At 63.2% G+C, this 12,570-nt stretch overlaps 2 protein-coding genes across 2 annotated transcripts in view; one reads left to right on the top strand and one right to left on the bottom strand.

Annotated features, from left to right (window-relative positions):
* SPNS2 (spinster homolog 2 (Drosophila)) overlaps window positions 1-7,118 on the top strand; it is a 39,041-nt gene extending 31,923 nt beyond the window's left edge. Inside the window, exons 6-14 of the mRNA XM_006761497.1 lie at window positions 71-137; window positions 1,441-1,583; window positions 1,836-1,988; window positions 2,115-2,304; window positions 2,600-2,665; window positions 4,332-4,430; window positions 4,516-4,679; window positions 4,942-5,133; window positions 5,571-7,118. Of these exons, the coding sequence (XP_006761560.1) occupies window positions 71-137; window positions 1,441-1,583; window positions 1,836-1,988; window positions 2,115-2,304; window positions 2,600-2,665; window positions 4,332-4,430; window positions 4,516-4,679; window positions 4,942-5,133; window positions 5,571-6,045 (1,549 nt within the window). The 3' untranslated portion in view covers window positions 6,046-7,118. The remainder of the gene's footprint in view (window positions 1-70; window positions 138-1,440; window positions 1,584-1,835; window positions 1,989-2,114; window positions 2,305-2,599; window positions 2,666-4,331; window positions 4,431-4,515; window positions 4,680-4,941; window positions 5,134-5,570) is intronic.
* Window positions 7,119-7,424: 306 nt separating this feature from the next.
* Window positions 7,425-12,570, bottom strand: part of MYBBP1A (MYB binding protein (P160) 1a) — a 16,878-nt gene continuing 11,732 nt past the window's right edge. Inside the window, exons 20-28 of the mRNA XM_015562444.1 lie at window positions 11,146-11,396; window positions 10,756-10,890; window positions 10,608-10,676; window positions 9,917-10,030; window positions 9,634-9,735; window positions 8,616-8,764; window positions 8,139-8,437; window positions 7,900-8,018; window positions 7,425-7,779 (exon numbers count right to left, since the gene is read on the bottom strand). Coding sequence (XP_015417930.1) covers window positions 7,510-7,779; window positions 7,900-8,018; window positions 8,139-8,437; window positions 8,616-8,764; window positions 9,634-9,735; window positions 9,917-10,030; window positions 10,608-10,676; window positions 10,756-10,890; window positions 11,146-11,396 — 1,508 coding nt within the window. The 3' untranslated portion in view covers window positions 7,425-7,509. The remainder of the gene's footprint in view (window positions 7,780-7,899; window positions 8,019-8,138; window positions 8,438-8,615; window positions 8,765-9,633; window positions 9,736-9,916; window positions 10,031-10,607; window positions 10,677-10,755; window positions 10,891-11,145; window positions 11,397-12,570) is intronic.

The following is a 12,570-nucleotide window of genomic DNA, read 5'->3' as shown; positions in this document are numbered from 1 at the left end:
GTCAGTGAGCATCCCCCGCCCCCACCCCCGCCCCCACCTGTCCGGCTGACTGTGCCTGTCTTTCCTGCAGCGGCCTGGGCTACATCACTGGCTCCAGCGTGAAGCAGGCAGCCGGAGACTGGCACTGGGCCTTGCGGGTAAGGACACCCCCAGACCAGCTTGTGCCCAGGTCACCCAGAGATCCAGGGACAGACCCCGGGCTAGGATGCAGGCCTGGGCCTCCAGGCTTCCCGCCCTGCAGGCCTGCACTCTGTTGGGGACTCCAGGTGTGAGCAGAGCCCAAGTCAGGCCCATCACCCTCAGGGGGCCCCAGGCTGAGGGGCCAAACTCTCCCAGCAGGTCAGGAAATTCCAGATCCACGATGGCACTTCCTGCTGTGAGCGCTGGCTCTGTGCTAGGGCGAGGCTGAGACAAGACCTCTTGGGGGCCTGCAGCCACTTCCTGTCCCCGGAAACAGAGATCCCCAGTCTCGCAGAGGACAGGAAGCTAAGACAAAGTGTTTTTTCCTCAAAAGCAGGAAGGAAGCAGCCTCCGTGGAATTCCTTAATGGGAGTGGGAGCGCATGGGGAGGCTCCAGGCCTGGGGGGTGGGAGCAGGTTTCCCGGTTCTCACGAGCTGGCGGAGGAGCCGGCACCGTGGAATCCAGGCTGCCGAATGGCCCCCCATGTGGAGAGAGGCTGGGGCCTGGAGCTTCTGTTCTCACACGGGGCAGGACCAGGGAAGACCCCAAGGGGGCCCTGAGCCTCTGTTCTGGGGCCACATGGTCTCCTCTCACACGATAACCTGCCTGGTCTATGTGCTGGATGCTTCATGCCAGCCAGTCCCTTCCCAGAGACCCGCAGGGCGAGGACCTGCCTGGGAAACTCCCAGACCCAGGGGTTCGGGCAGGGCTGGTGTCTGGCTCCCTGTCCACAGGCACTCTCTCCTCTCCCACTCATCATTCCACATGCCTGTCCATTCCCTACCTGTCTTCCTTCTTTCCATCCCTCCATTACCCACCCAGCCATCCAGCCATCTTCCTGCTTTCCCAGGTGTTAATGCACCCACCCAGTGATTCATCGTCCCATCGTCCATCTTCCTGTCTGTTAATTCACTCATCCATCCATTCTTCCTTCCATCCATCTGTCTGTCCACATATCCAGCCATCTGTCCTCCCTCCCCCATCCATCTGACCACCCTCCCCTCCCTTCTTCCTTCGGTCCCCCCTCCCATCCCGCCCCTGCTCTGACACTGCAGGTTGAGCCCCCAAGCCCTTTTTGCCGACCTCATTCCCAGCGGCTCTGCTCAGCCGCCCAATCGGGAAGGCTGGGCAGATGCCAGCCCAGAGGAACCTGGAGCCCGGAGTCCAGAGTGTGACTTGCCTGCGCTCCCCTTCCTGGTGCAGCAGAGACAACGCCGGCTGGCCCGGGCGTCCTAACCTGGTGCTCCCTGTGCCATCAGGTGTCCCCGATCGCGGGCATGATCACAGGAACGCTCATCCTCGTCCTGGTCCCAGCCACCAAGAGAGGCCATGCCGACCAGCTCGGGGGGCAGCTCAAGGCCCGGACCTCGTGGCTCCGAGACATGAAGGCCCTGATCCGCAAGTGAGTCCTACTGGGGGTGGGTCTGGTGAGAAGAGGGGGGCCCACCTAGCACCCGTGGCTGGCCTCCCTGCTGTCTCCGCTGCCGGCAGTGCTGGGAGTGACATGGTGGCCACGTGTTGATTACTCTGCTGCCATAGCCCTCCCACCCAGAGCCCGCGAGGGGAGACAGCAGAGCCTTCCAGCCCCGGGAGGAGTGGGGAGCGAAGGCTGCCTCTGGGCCCCACTCAGTGTCGCTGCCCGGCCTCTCCCCAGCCGCAGCTACGTCTTCTCCTCCCTGGCCACGTCGGCCGTGTCCTTCGCCACAGGGGCCCTGGGCATGTGGATCCCGCTGTACCTGTACCGCGCCCAAGTCGTGCAGAAGACGGCAGAGGCGTGCAGCAGCCCGCCCTGTGGGGCCAAGGACAGGTGGGGCCCGGCTCAGGTGGGGGAGGTGGGCGGCAGGGCGGCGAGGGACGCTGGACAGAGGTGCCGGCCCTCTGCCCCAGCGTTGGCCTTCCTCTCAACCCATCCCCCGCCTCCTCTGTCCCACAGCCTCATCTTTGGGGCCATCACCTGCTTTACGGGCTTTCTGGGTGTGGTCACGGGGGCAGGAGCCACTCGCTGGTGCCGCCTGCGGACCCAGCGAGCCGACCCGCTGGTGTGTGCTGTGGGCATGCTGGGCTCTGCCATCTTCATCTGCCTCATCTTCGTGGCCGCCAAGAGCAGCATCGTGGGGGCCTATGTGAGTGCAGTGGGGAGCTCACGGGTGGTGGGGAGCAGCCTGGCAGGAGAAGCAGTGTGATTTATGGGGAGGCTCCTATGTGCCTGCCCTTGTTCTGTCCAGGGCCTGTCCAGGGCTCGGCTGTGGGCATCTTGATAAGCCACACACTCCTCATGAGCCTGACGGCCGGGAGCTGCAGGCCAGGGAAGGCTGGGAGGCTTTGGGGTTCCCTGCCTGCAGCCAGGGAGCAGGGAGCAAGCTGAGGCCACGGGTGAGTGGGGGCTTCCTGACGGTTGTTCTGGTCTCTCCTGGGCAGATCTGCATCTTTGTCGGGGAGACGCTGCTGTTTTCTAACTGGGCCATCACCGCAGACATCCTCATGGTGAGGCAGGCTGAGGTCGCCTCTGCTGGCCAGGCCTCTTGACTCCGGGCAGCTGGGGAGGGCGGGGGAAGGGGAGGAAGAGCTGCAGGACTTGGTGGTGGTGGTGGTGGTGGTGGTGGTGTGTGTGTGTGTGTGTGTGTGGTGGTGGGGGAGGCAGGCTGGGAAGGTGAGCCTGGAGGCAGGGAGGTGATCGGAGATGTTGGGGTCTGCATGGAGCAGGGCCTGAAATTGGAGTGTTGAGCAGGCAGGATGGATGAGGAGGCTGGATAGGGAGGGGATGTCCGGAGGCTCAGGACTGTGGCCGGGAGGCTGGCAGTGCCAGGCTGGCACCGAGGGCTTGCCGTCTGCCAGCGCTCCTCCCCCAGGGTCTGAGCTTCCATCGACCCAGCTCAGCCTGGGTCCCAGGCGTGCCTGCCTGAGTGTTTTTTTATCAATCCTCACCAGAGAATATTTTTTCATTGATTTTTAGAGAAAGTGGGGGAGCTGCAGGGACAGGCCCTGGGGCAGAAGGCTGAGGGCTCCTCTGGACCGATCCTGGGGCACTCAGGGTTTGGTGCCACTGTAGGGGGCAGCCCAGGGGATCAGAGGTGGCTGGGCACTGGGCTCCTGCCACCCCCTCTTCTCCAGGCTGTCCTGCCCACCAGTTTCCTGCATCTCTGTCTCCCCGGGCTGTCTCTCTCTCACCCACACCAGGGACTGAGCTGGGGGGTAGAGGGGGGTCTGACTCAACTGTGCCTAGGCATGGAGCCAGGCAGGGTGGCAGGGGTTGTGGGGGTGTCACTGCACATGCCCGGAGTGGAGGGAGGAGGAATCTGTCTGAATCAAGTGTGCTTAGTGCTGGCAGGAGGCCCTCCCTGCCTCTGCCCGCAGGGGCAGCCCCAGCTGCTGACAGGGTTTGGGTCCCAGGGAAATCGTGTCCCATTTTATTTAGTGTCACAGCCACATGACGATGGTTGGAAATGGGGCCACACAATCCCATCGGGTCCAGGTCTCCTCCCTGGCCCCTGTAGTGGGGTGCCCAGGGGGCACCGGCTGCTCCCACAGACTGTCCAAGGGCAGGCACTCTGCTCGGGGAAGGGGGCTGCTGCCTGCCCACGCTCCTCCGCTGGCCGGGGCCCTCGCGGCGCGGGGCTGCGGCCGGTGGTGAGGGCCTGCTGGGTCTGACAGGGTTCCCGGCCCAGCAGCTCCAGGCACTTGGTACTTAGGGTGCCCAGGGGTCAAAGTGCAGGCTCTTGCAGGTAGGGCCCTTCTCCCCCTCCCTCGCGGGCCAGCCTAGGCCTTGCCAGGTCCTGGGGTGGGGGGAACGGGATCCAGATGGGTCTGCAGCTGCAGGAGGTGAAGGCAGGAGGCTGAGGAGTCAGGGGCTGGGCCCAGCGTTGCCTGACCTGTGTGCAACCTGTGTCCCTCTGGGCCTCAGTTTCCCTGACCACTGCAGCTGGCTCTCCAAGAGCCCAGTGCAGAATCCAAGGCGGCCGGTCTGTGAGCTGGGGATGAGCAGAGGGCCCTGGGGCAGAGGTGGGAGGGAGAGGGGGGCAAGGAGAAAGGCTAAGGGGGGTGAGGTGCTAAGACACCAGGCAGAAAGGATCTTCAGAAGTGTCCTGACCCCAGGGATGAGGCCAGGGGGTGACCTGGCTCCCTGGCCTCTGACCTGCCACCTCCTCCACAGTACGTGGTCATCCCCACCAGACGGGCCACTGCCGTGGCCTTGCAGAGCTTCACCTCTCACCTGCTGGGGGACGCTGGCAGCCCCTACCTCATCGGCTTTGTGAGTGCCTGGGGTGGGCGCGGCCGTGGTGGGTGACTGGCTGCAGGAGCTGGCCTGCCTTGACACGCACCCACGCCCCTCGCAGATCTCCGACCTGATCCGCCAGAGCACCAAGGACTCCCCGCTCTGGGAGTTCCTGAGCCTGGGCTACGCCCTCATGCTCTGCCCCTTCGTCGTGGTCCTGGGTGGCATGTTCTTCCTAGCCACTGCCCTCTTCTTCCTCAGTGACCGTGCCAAGGCCGAGCAGCAGTGAGTGGGTGTGGGTGGGCCGGCTGCCTCCGCTGCCACAGCCCTGCCTGGGTGGGAGGGGGGTGGGTCGCCTGGCCCCTGGGGTCCCGCCTCCCTGACCTCTGGATGGAGCTGTGGGAGCCCGTGGTGAACCAGCTGTGCCTGGGGCTTGGGTTTTTCTTGGAGCTGACGGTTTTCAGAGCTGGGACCCCTCTCCTTCCTTTTTCTCTCATTTTCTGACTCTCCTCTTTACTCTTCTCTCTCTTTCCTCTCCCCACCCCTGGGCTCTCCCACCTCCCCCTGGGGCTGACGAGGTCCCTGCCCAGCACGTCCGGTCAACCGGCCCCCGTGACTCGATGCGCCAGAGCAGTGCCCGGGCCCGGCCCCCGCTGATGTGCCACCTTGACCCCTGCCCGTCTCTCCCCCAGGGCGAACGAGCTGGTGATGCCACCCGCATCCATGAAGGTCTGAGGCGGTGAGTGCAGGCCAGGGAAGCTGAGGGGGCTCCCGGGAGGGGAGGCGGGACTAGGGAGGGGGCACTCAGGGCACTTCCTCCTGAGGATCGTGGGAGGGGCGCAGGCTCCCTCTTCCAGTAAATCAGCCCCTTCCTTCCTCAGAAGGGCTGAGGGCACAGGTCAGGGCCACGACTCCCTGCTCTGTCATCCTAATTTCCTAAAAGTGCCAGGGCCGGACTACTTTGACCTTCCTCTGGACCTGGCCTCTGGGGGCAGCACTTCCTAGTAGGGCAAGACCCAAGGTCACCACCCCATACCTTGGCCCCCCCGCAGACCCACACCCCTTTCATGCCCCCAGAGCCCAGAGGAAGTCACTTCTCCAAACAGCAAGGGAAAGGAAGCTTTAAAAATGCCTCCCAAAGCCCCACCTCTGACCTCTGATCCCCCTTCCCTCTAGGTGCCTCTGGAACTATGAAGAATGCTCACTCCCACCTAGGCTGGGAAGTGTCCTTCAGCATCCCAGTCCTGCTGGGCTGTCCAGCTTTCCACGGGACCCACGGCTGGACGCCCAGCTCTGGTCTGGGACAGCCGAGTGGCCGTGGCTCCAAGAGGCCGTGTCCTCAACTAACCTGGAAGGCTGTGTGTGCTGGGGCCACGTGGTCAGACAGGCCCCCAGCCCTGGGCTTGGCCTGCAGGGCCGCTGGGACCCAGGGAGAAGACAGCCCCCAGTGAGCGTGTGGAGAGAGCCTGGCCTGTCACCAGCTTATATGATCCTGGGCCAGGCCCTGACCTCCGCAGACCGCGGGGCCAGGGAGTCAGACTTTGCAGTGCAGCTGGCCGGGCAAGGCACCACCGGCAGCTCTGAAGACCCAGCAGCTCCCGGACTGCGCAGAGAGGTCGTCCAGGCCTCGGGGTGGCCCTTCAGGCGCTGAGGCTCTCTGGTGTGTGGGGACCGTAGCCTTTCGGCTGGGCCTCTGGACTCAACCTGGCAGAGCTGGGCAGTTTGTCGCTGAGAACTTCCTAGCCTGGCGGTCACTCTAGAGGGCACTTGTCTCGGTGGCTTTGTCCGGGCACAGCCTGGGTCCCTCAGGTGGGGACCACCCCAACAAGGAGCTGGCATCACCAGGGGTGAAGGCCCTGGTGCTTGCTACAAGCCGCCTGTGCCCCAGGCCTGAAATCATTAGGGTTGCCCACCACAGAGCTCCCTGAAGCCCCTGGAAAACCTGTTCATCTCCTTGGGGGCATAGGAGCCAGACCACTCCTGCCCCACTCTGGACTCTTTCCAGGGGCGGGGCCCTGGGGGAACATTCCCAGAATCCCCGGGGCAGTGGCCAGGGCTCTGACAGCCAGAGGAAGCAGCCTTCCACTCAGCTTCCTGACCTGACCCAGGGAGTAGCCTGGTGGAGGCTGACATCCCAGAACCATCAACATCAGCTGCCGCTGCTCACACGCATTTCCACAGCCCACTACTGCCCCCAGCCGCTGGCCACCCTGTGGTCCTGTCTGCATATACCACCCCACCCTCATAGCCACATGCAGGGTACGGCTGCCAAATGTCACCCGAGCCCTGGTCCCCAGTGTGCAGCTTCTCATGTCTGCTCTGCTCCACTCCCTCCCTGCACATGTGCTGGGCCTAGTGGCCAGGAGCTCCTCTGAGCCAGCCTAGACAATGCTCGCTGCCCTGTAGTTACTGGCCGGTGTGGCTCAGTGGTGTGGAAGCTACTGGAAACCCCACTCCCTGCCATGCTCTGGGGCACCCTGGGGGCCTAGCGAGGGTGTGGGATCCCTAAAGACCAGCCTGGCCTCCACCCCCACCCCAGCCTCAACTGGGGCCCCAGCAATGTTTTCTTGTTGTACAAGAACCAGGTCCAAGTGTTGCCTCCTCTTCCTTCCGGAAGCCAAACTGCTCCTTTATTTTTTAGAGCTGCTGATTGTGAATCTCAGAGTCTTAAGAGAAGCCAAATATATTCCTCTTGTAAATGAAGAAATAAACCTATTTAAATCAGGCCCTGGTGGTTCTTGCAGGAAAGCAGTGTGTGTGGGGGGGAGGGCACAAGGGGTGGTCACACCTGTGCTCAGCCAGCCTGTGGCCAGGCCTGCACTGGAGGGGGTCTATGAGCTGACCCACCTGAACATGAGCCCTGACGGGGCCCACACTGCCAGGAGCCAGGGTCCCGGCCCCATACAACGTACACGTGTTCTGGGCTGAGAAAGGACAGCAGCCCAGGCCATGCAGGAAAAGACTCGGGTTGCCCCTGCTGCAGCAGGACCTCCCCGCAGACCCTCTCCCCGCAGGACCAGAAGGCAGTACCTCAGAGGGGCTGGTTTATTGAAATCCTGGTGAAAAAATAGGAGTCTCTAGGGCTGACGGGGAGGGCCGAGGGGCGGGCCGGCACTCAGGGCTTCATCGCCTTCCGCAGCTGTGCTTTCTTTTTCTTGGCCCCGCTCTGGAGAAGGCTGGGGCTCCTGTTGGCCAAAGACAACCTTGATCTTGCCTTTTTCCGCGGCAGTGGCGATTTGCCGGAGACCCCCTTTTGGGGCAGCTCCTTCTGATACTGCATTTCGACAGCAGGCTCCGTGGGGGACACAGGCGTGGCTCCGTTCACCTGGGACAGCTTCCGATTTCTCTTCTGTAGCTTTGGGGTCTTGGCCGGGGGCGGCAGCTCCTTCTGATACTGCATTTCGACAGCAGGCTCCGTGGGGGACACAGGCGTGGCTCCGTTCACCTGGGACAGCTTCCGATTTCTCTTCTGTAGCTTTGGGGTCTTGGCTGAGGGCGGCAGCGCCAACTGTGGTGATTTGCCGGAGACCCCCTTTGGGGGCAGCTCCTTCTGATACTGCTTTTCGACAGCAGGCTCCGTGGGGGACACAGGCGTGGCTCCGTTCACCTGGGACAGCTTCCGATTTCTCTTCTGTAGCTTTGGGGTCTTGGCCGGGGGCGGCAGCTCCTTCTGATACTGCATTTCGACAGCAGGCTCCGTGGGGGACACAGGCGTGGCTCCGTTCACCTGGGACAGCTTCCGATTTCTCTTCCGCCGCTTCGGGGTCTTGGCCGGGGGCTCTGGTGACAGACTCTCGGTGGCAGGACTCTTGGCAGCAGGCGTCCCTTCCGCCTGGGCCTGGGCTGCAAGCTTAGCCTTCTTCCTTGGCTGGTCCCCGCCGGTGGCTGCAGGCCTGGCCGCCTCCTCTGGTGTGGTGCCCTCTGACTTGCGTTTCTTGCGCTTCTTGGTCTCCGGCAAGAATCCCTTTTTCTTCCGTTTCATGCTAACAGGGCTCTGCGTGGCACTGACTTCCTTGGCTTCCTTCTTCTCCGACTTGGGGCGCCTGGGAGGAAGTGAGCAAAGTAAGGAAGCATCTGGTGAGGGCAGAGGTAAGAGTGTCCTCCATCTCTGTGGCCCACGGGACCCAACTGTCCACAATGGGCACGCCGAGTCAGAATGTGTGCAGCGTGGGGGTCGCTCCAGCCCTCCCAAGATGTGTGGGCCCTCCTCCCAGAACCTACTGGACTCCGAGGACCCTCATGGCCTGCCAGTAGATGTCGTAGAGGCGGCTGGACCCGGCCACTTGCTCCTTCTGCTGCACCTTGTGCTGCAGGTACTGCTGTTGGCTCTGCAGCACGCCCCGCACAACGGTCAGGTCCAAGGTCAGCTTCTGTGGGAGGTGGGAAAGCTGTGGTCAGCGTGGAGATGGGAAGTGGGGCTTCTTGCCAGCTCTTGGCCCCGTCTTCCCACCCTTGCCCAATGACTGCCTCTCCAGGGACCCCGCGCCCCCTTCTGTACCCTCAGCCACTCCTGCCCGTGAGTCACGTTTCACTTGCCTTAGGAAGAAAAGGAGCCCCAGGTGCCACATTCATTCCCTCTCCCTACAGCCAGAAGCTCCGATCTCTGCTCCCGCACCTCCCTCCCTCTCAGCCCGCCCCTCTGGCGGCACCATGCAATGACGCGAGGATGGCCACATCCCTTCTACCCATCTCACCCTCCCTGCCACAGACGGGATGGGTTATGTGAAACCCACTGGCTTCCAGAACACACTTTCCTCCTGGCATTTTGCTACCACTCGGCTGCTTTTCAGGTCCCCCGCTGTTCGGCAAGGCCCTGCCCTGGCCCCACCTGCTCCCTCCAGCACCCTCAGCAAGCTTGCCCTGCATGTGGGCCTTGGCCAGTGTCTATGCCGGAACTCCCAGACCTCTCCCTCTGGGCCAGACTGAGGGACCCAGACACTAAGCCACAGCTGCCACTGCCCCATTCTGATGGCCCCTGGCCCATCTCTGCAGGCCTGGGAACCGGCTCCTCCTGACGCAGCCCACCAGGAACCCTCACCTCCTGAGCTTTCTGACGGAGCACGGACACCAGCACAGCCTCCTACCCTGACCCTGGCTAGGCACAGGTGGCACTCTCCCTCCCAATCAAGCACCTGTGTCCACGGCTCTCTAAACACAGAAAGAGCCCGGTTCCTCCCCTGGCAGCCTGAACCTCCCGCCAGTGGCATCCAGAACCTTCCCGTGACCTCCCCCAGCTCACCTCATGGTTAATAATCGAGAGGAGGGTGTTGAGCAGCTCCAAGGAGGACCGGTCCTTCAGCTGCTGCGACTTGGTCTGCGCCTCGCCCAGGGCCCGCAGATTCTAAGGAGAAGGTGGCCAGGCTGAGCCGCTCGAGCGCTTCCCATGTGACCAAGTGTCCACAGGAGATGTGGACCCGGTCGGGGGTCCACAGCCACCCCCAGGCTTAGTGTCCCGGTAATCCTCCCTCCTCTGAGAGAACCACTCCTGCTGGGGGGTGGAAGGGGAGCCCTGTGGCTGTTACCTCCGTGACCTTTGCCAGGATCTGGCCGGTCAGCTGCTCCCACTCGGGGTCCTCAAAGCGCAATCTCAGCTCCCGCATGGGCAGGGTCTTCTGGAGCAGCAGGCAGGCCTGGGCCTGGGGTGGTGGAAAGTGGTCACCAGGAGCCTGGGCATGCTGGCCAAGGCTTAGGGAACCACAGGGGACCCCAAGAGCTCTGGCAGCCTGCTGGGCCCCTCCTGAGGCCAAGGCAACACTAGGTTGGGGGAGGGGCACCTGCTGCTCTGGCTCCAACCTGCCTGGGTTGTCACCACAGAGCTCTGGGCTCAGTAGTCACCTGCTCCTGTCCCCTCTTCTCAGGGGGGTGGGGGCACAGAGGCCTGGGGTGCGGGAGCAAGGCTCTCAGCTGGGTAGAGGTAGCAACCTGGATTGGGAAGTTTTGCCCTCTCGCTACTCACTACTGTCTTCCTCCAGCCTCCCCAGCCCCGTCTCCGTCCTCGCCCTGCCCTGTCTGCTAGGACCTGAGCGGGTAGCCAGAGTGTGAGCACTATGGAGTCGGAGGGCTCAGGCCACATGGGAAGTGGCAGAGGCAGGAGCCGGCCAGGTCACAGGGACAGGGGTGCGGTGAGCCTGCCTGCCCTTACTCACCAGGGCACTCCTGGGCCTCACAAACACCCAGAAGTGAGTCGAGTGGGTAGTTCAGACAGGCTCCTACCTGATGGCGAGGCCGCGTTTGGCCCGTCACATGCTGGACCACCACAGGGAGCAGGCTCTTACAGAGCATCTAGGGAGGGAATGGCAGGGCTATGAGACGGGGAACAGGGTAAGCAGGGCCCGAGGGGTGGGCCGGCCCCTATACTCACCGGGTGCCTGGAAAAGAGACTGAGGAACATGGGAACGGTGAGCGGGCTGTTGCGCTTGGTCAGGAAGGAGCTCAGTGCTGATGAGTAGATCGGGGTCACGAGGTTCAAATCCAAGCAGCTGGCAGCCTGGGCCACCTGCGAGAGCGCACTGGTTAATGCCAGGGAGATGGAGCCCTGGTTGGGAGATGGAGCGCACTGGTTAATGCCAGGGAGATGGAGCCTGGGCCGCCTCCAGGAAGCTGAAAGCTGGGCCCTTGGGAAGTCACGGCCTCAAGTCCCCATCTGTGAAACAGGCAGGCGATCCCGGCCTGCTGCCTGGAGTCTGCTCCCATCTACCGGCACTGCACTTCCCACTAGTAGGCTGAGCCCTCCGGGCCAGGGCCTGCTTACCTCGGGGCCCTTGGGGTTGGTGCTGGTGCCAGCTTTCTCCTTCTCCTGGGGCTTATGGATGGACCTGTCAGCGGTGTTGCCCTTCAGCACCCGGAGCACGTAGAGGGAGGCGTTGAAGTAGTAGAGGGCGACGGAGGAGTCGGCCTGGTGAGCAGCCTGCTGCACCAGCCGCTCCACCTGGGTGGACAGTGTCCCCACGCAGTTGACCACGTCACGGCAGTAACGCCGGGAGCGGCACAGGTGGTGTCTGCGGGGAGGTAAGGGGCACAACTGGTTACAACATTCTCTTCCCACCCCTGCTCCCAAGCAAAGCCACCCCCGAATAGGGACCCCAAGCCCATTTCCCAGGTGGGGAATCGACACCTAGAGAGGAAAGGGATCTGACTAAGGCTCAGTGGGAGGTCCAGGGCCAGCTGCAGATCTGCTCCGGAACGGGCCCCCTGGGCCTTGGGCTCAACACCCCCGACCGGGTCCACATCTCCTGTCTACACCTCTCTCTCGTGGGCTTTCAGGCCCTTCATAAAGCAAGACCACGGTCTATGTACTCAGAACCTGCACGGCCCCGCAGGGCTGGGAACACAGTAGGACGAAAGGTTAGGACACTAAGCAAGCCCAAGGGTACCCAAGCAGGTGGCAGGAGGAGCAGAGAAGGTGTGGCCTGAAGCTGGCACGGAAGAGTTGGGGTGCACCGTCCGTCGCACTCTCCCCACCTGCGCTAGTCCGTGTACCCGGCATCTCCCGTCCCTGGGCCTTCGTCTCCCAGCACGCCTGCGCTCTGAAAGGCAGGCCGGCACCTGCCCCCTTTCGTCCCTCTGGCTGGGCTCCCTGTGCTAGTGCCGCCCATGCTGCGATCCATTCCTTAAAGGGCAGGCCAGCCCTGCCCCCTGCCCGAGCCCTTGGTGAAACGTCTGTGGCTCCTAACATAGCTAGAGGTCCACAGGACTCTCACGTCCCAGCTGTACCCGACCGGCTCCCCGCTGGACCTTCTGCCTCACCCGTAGCTGCAGGCATGACGGCCTCTACAGGTCCCAGCACTGCTGACGTTTCCCCAGCCGGCCGGCCCTCACCCTGAGACCGGGTTAGTGCCCCCACCGCCTCTTACCCACTACCCTGCCCCGCCCCCACAATTCCAGGGTGTCACTGCCGGATCGACAGTCTGGTTTCCCAACTGCAGGGACCCTGAGGGCTGGGGCTCCCCGAGGACTGCTGGTCTAGCGCAGAGCTGGTCCGTGTGGGAGATGGATGGATGATGCGGCCTGTGGGGGGGGTGGCTGAGTGACACGTGCTCTCAGGGCAGAGCAGTGAACCTCGAGAGCGGAGAGGGCCCCCTCTGGAAACCTGACTTCTACGGTTTCTACCTGGGAAACCCCGAAGGCCTAGTGCTCCTCGGAGCGTTGGTGTTGGGGCCTGCCGGCTCCCCCCCAC

Source organism: Myotis davidii, unplaced genomic scaffold (assembly GCF_000327345.1).
Source record: "Myotis davidii unplaced genomic scaffold, ASM32734v1 scaffold638, whole genome shotgun sequence".
NCBI classification, from domain to species: domain Eukaryota; kingdom Metazoa; phylum Chordata; class Mammalia; order Chiroptera; family Vespertilionidae; genus Myotis; species Myotis davidii.
This window is presented reverse-complemented; position numbering and strand designations above follow the sequence as displayed.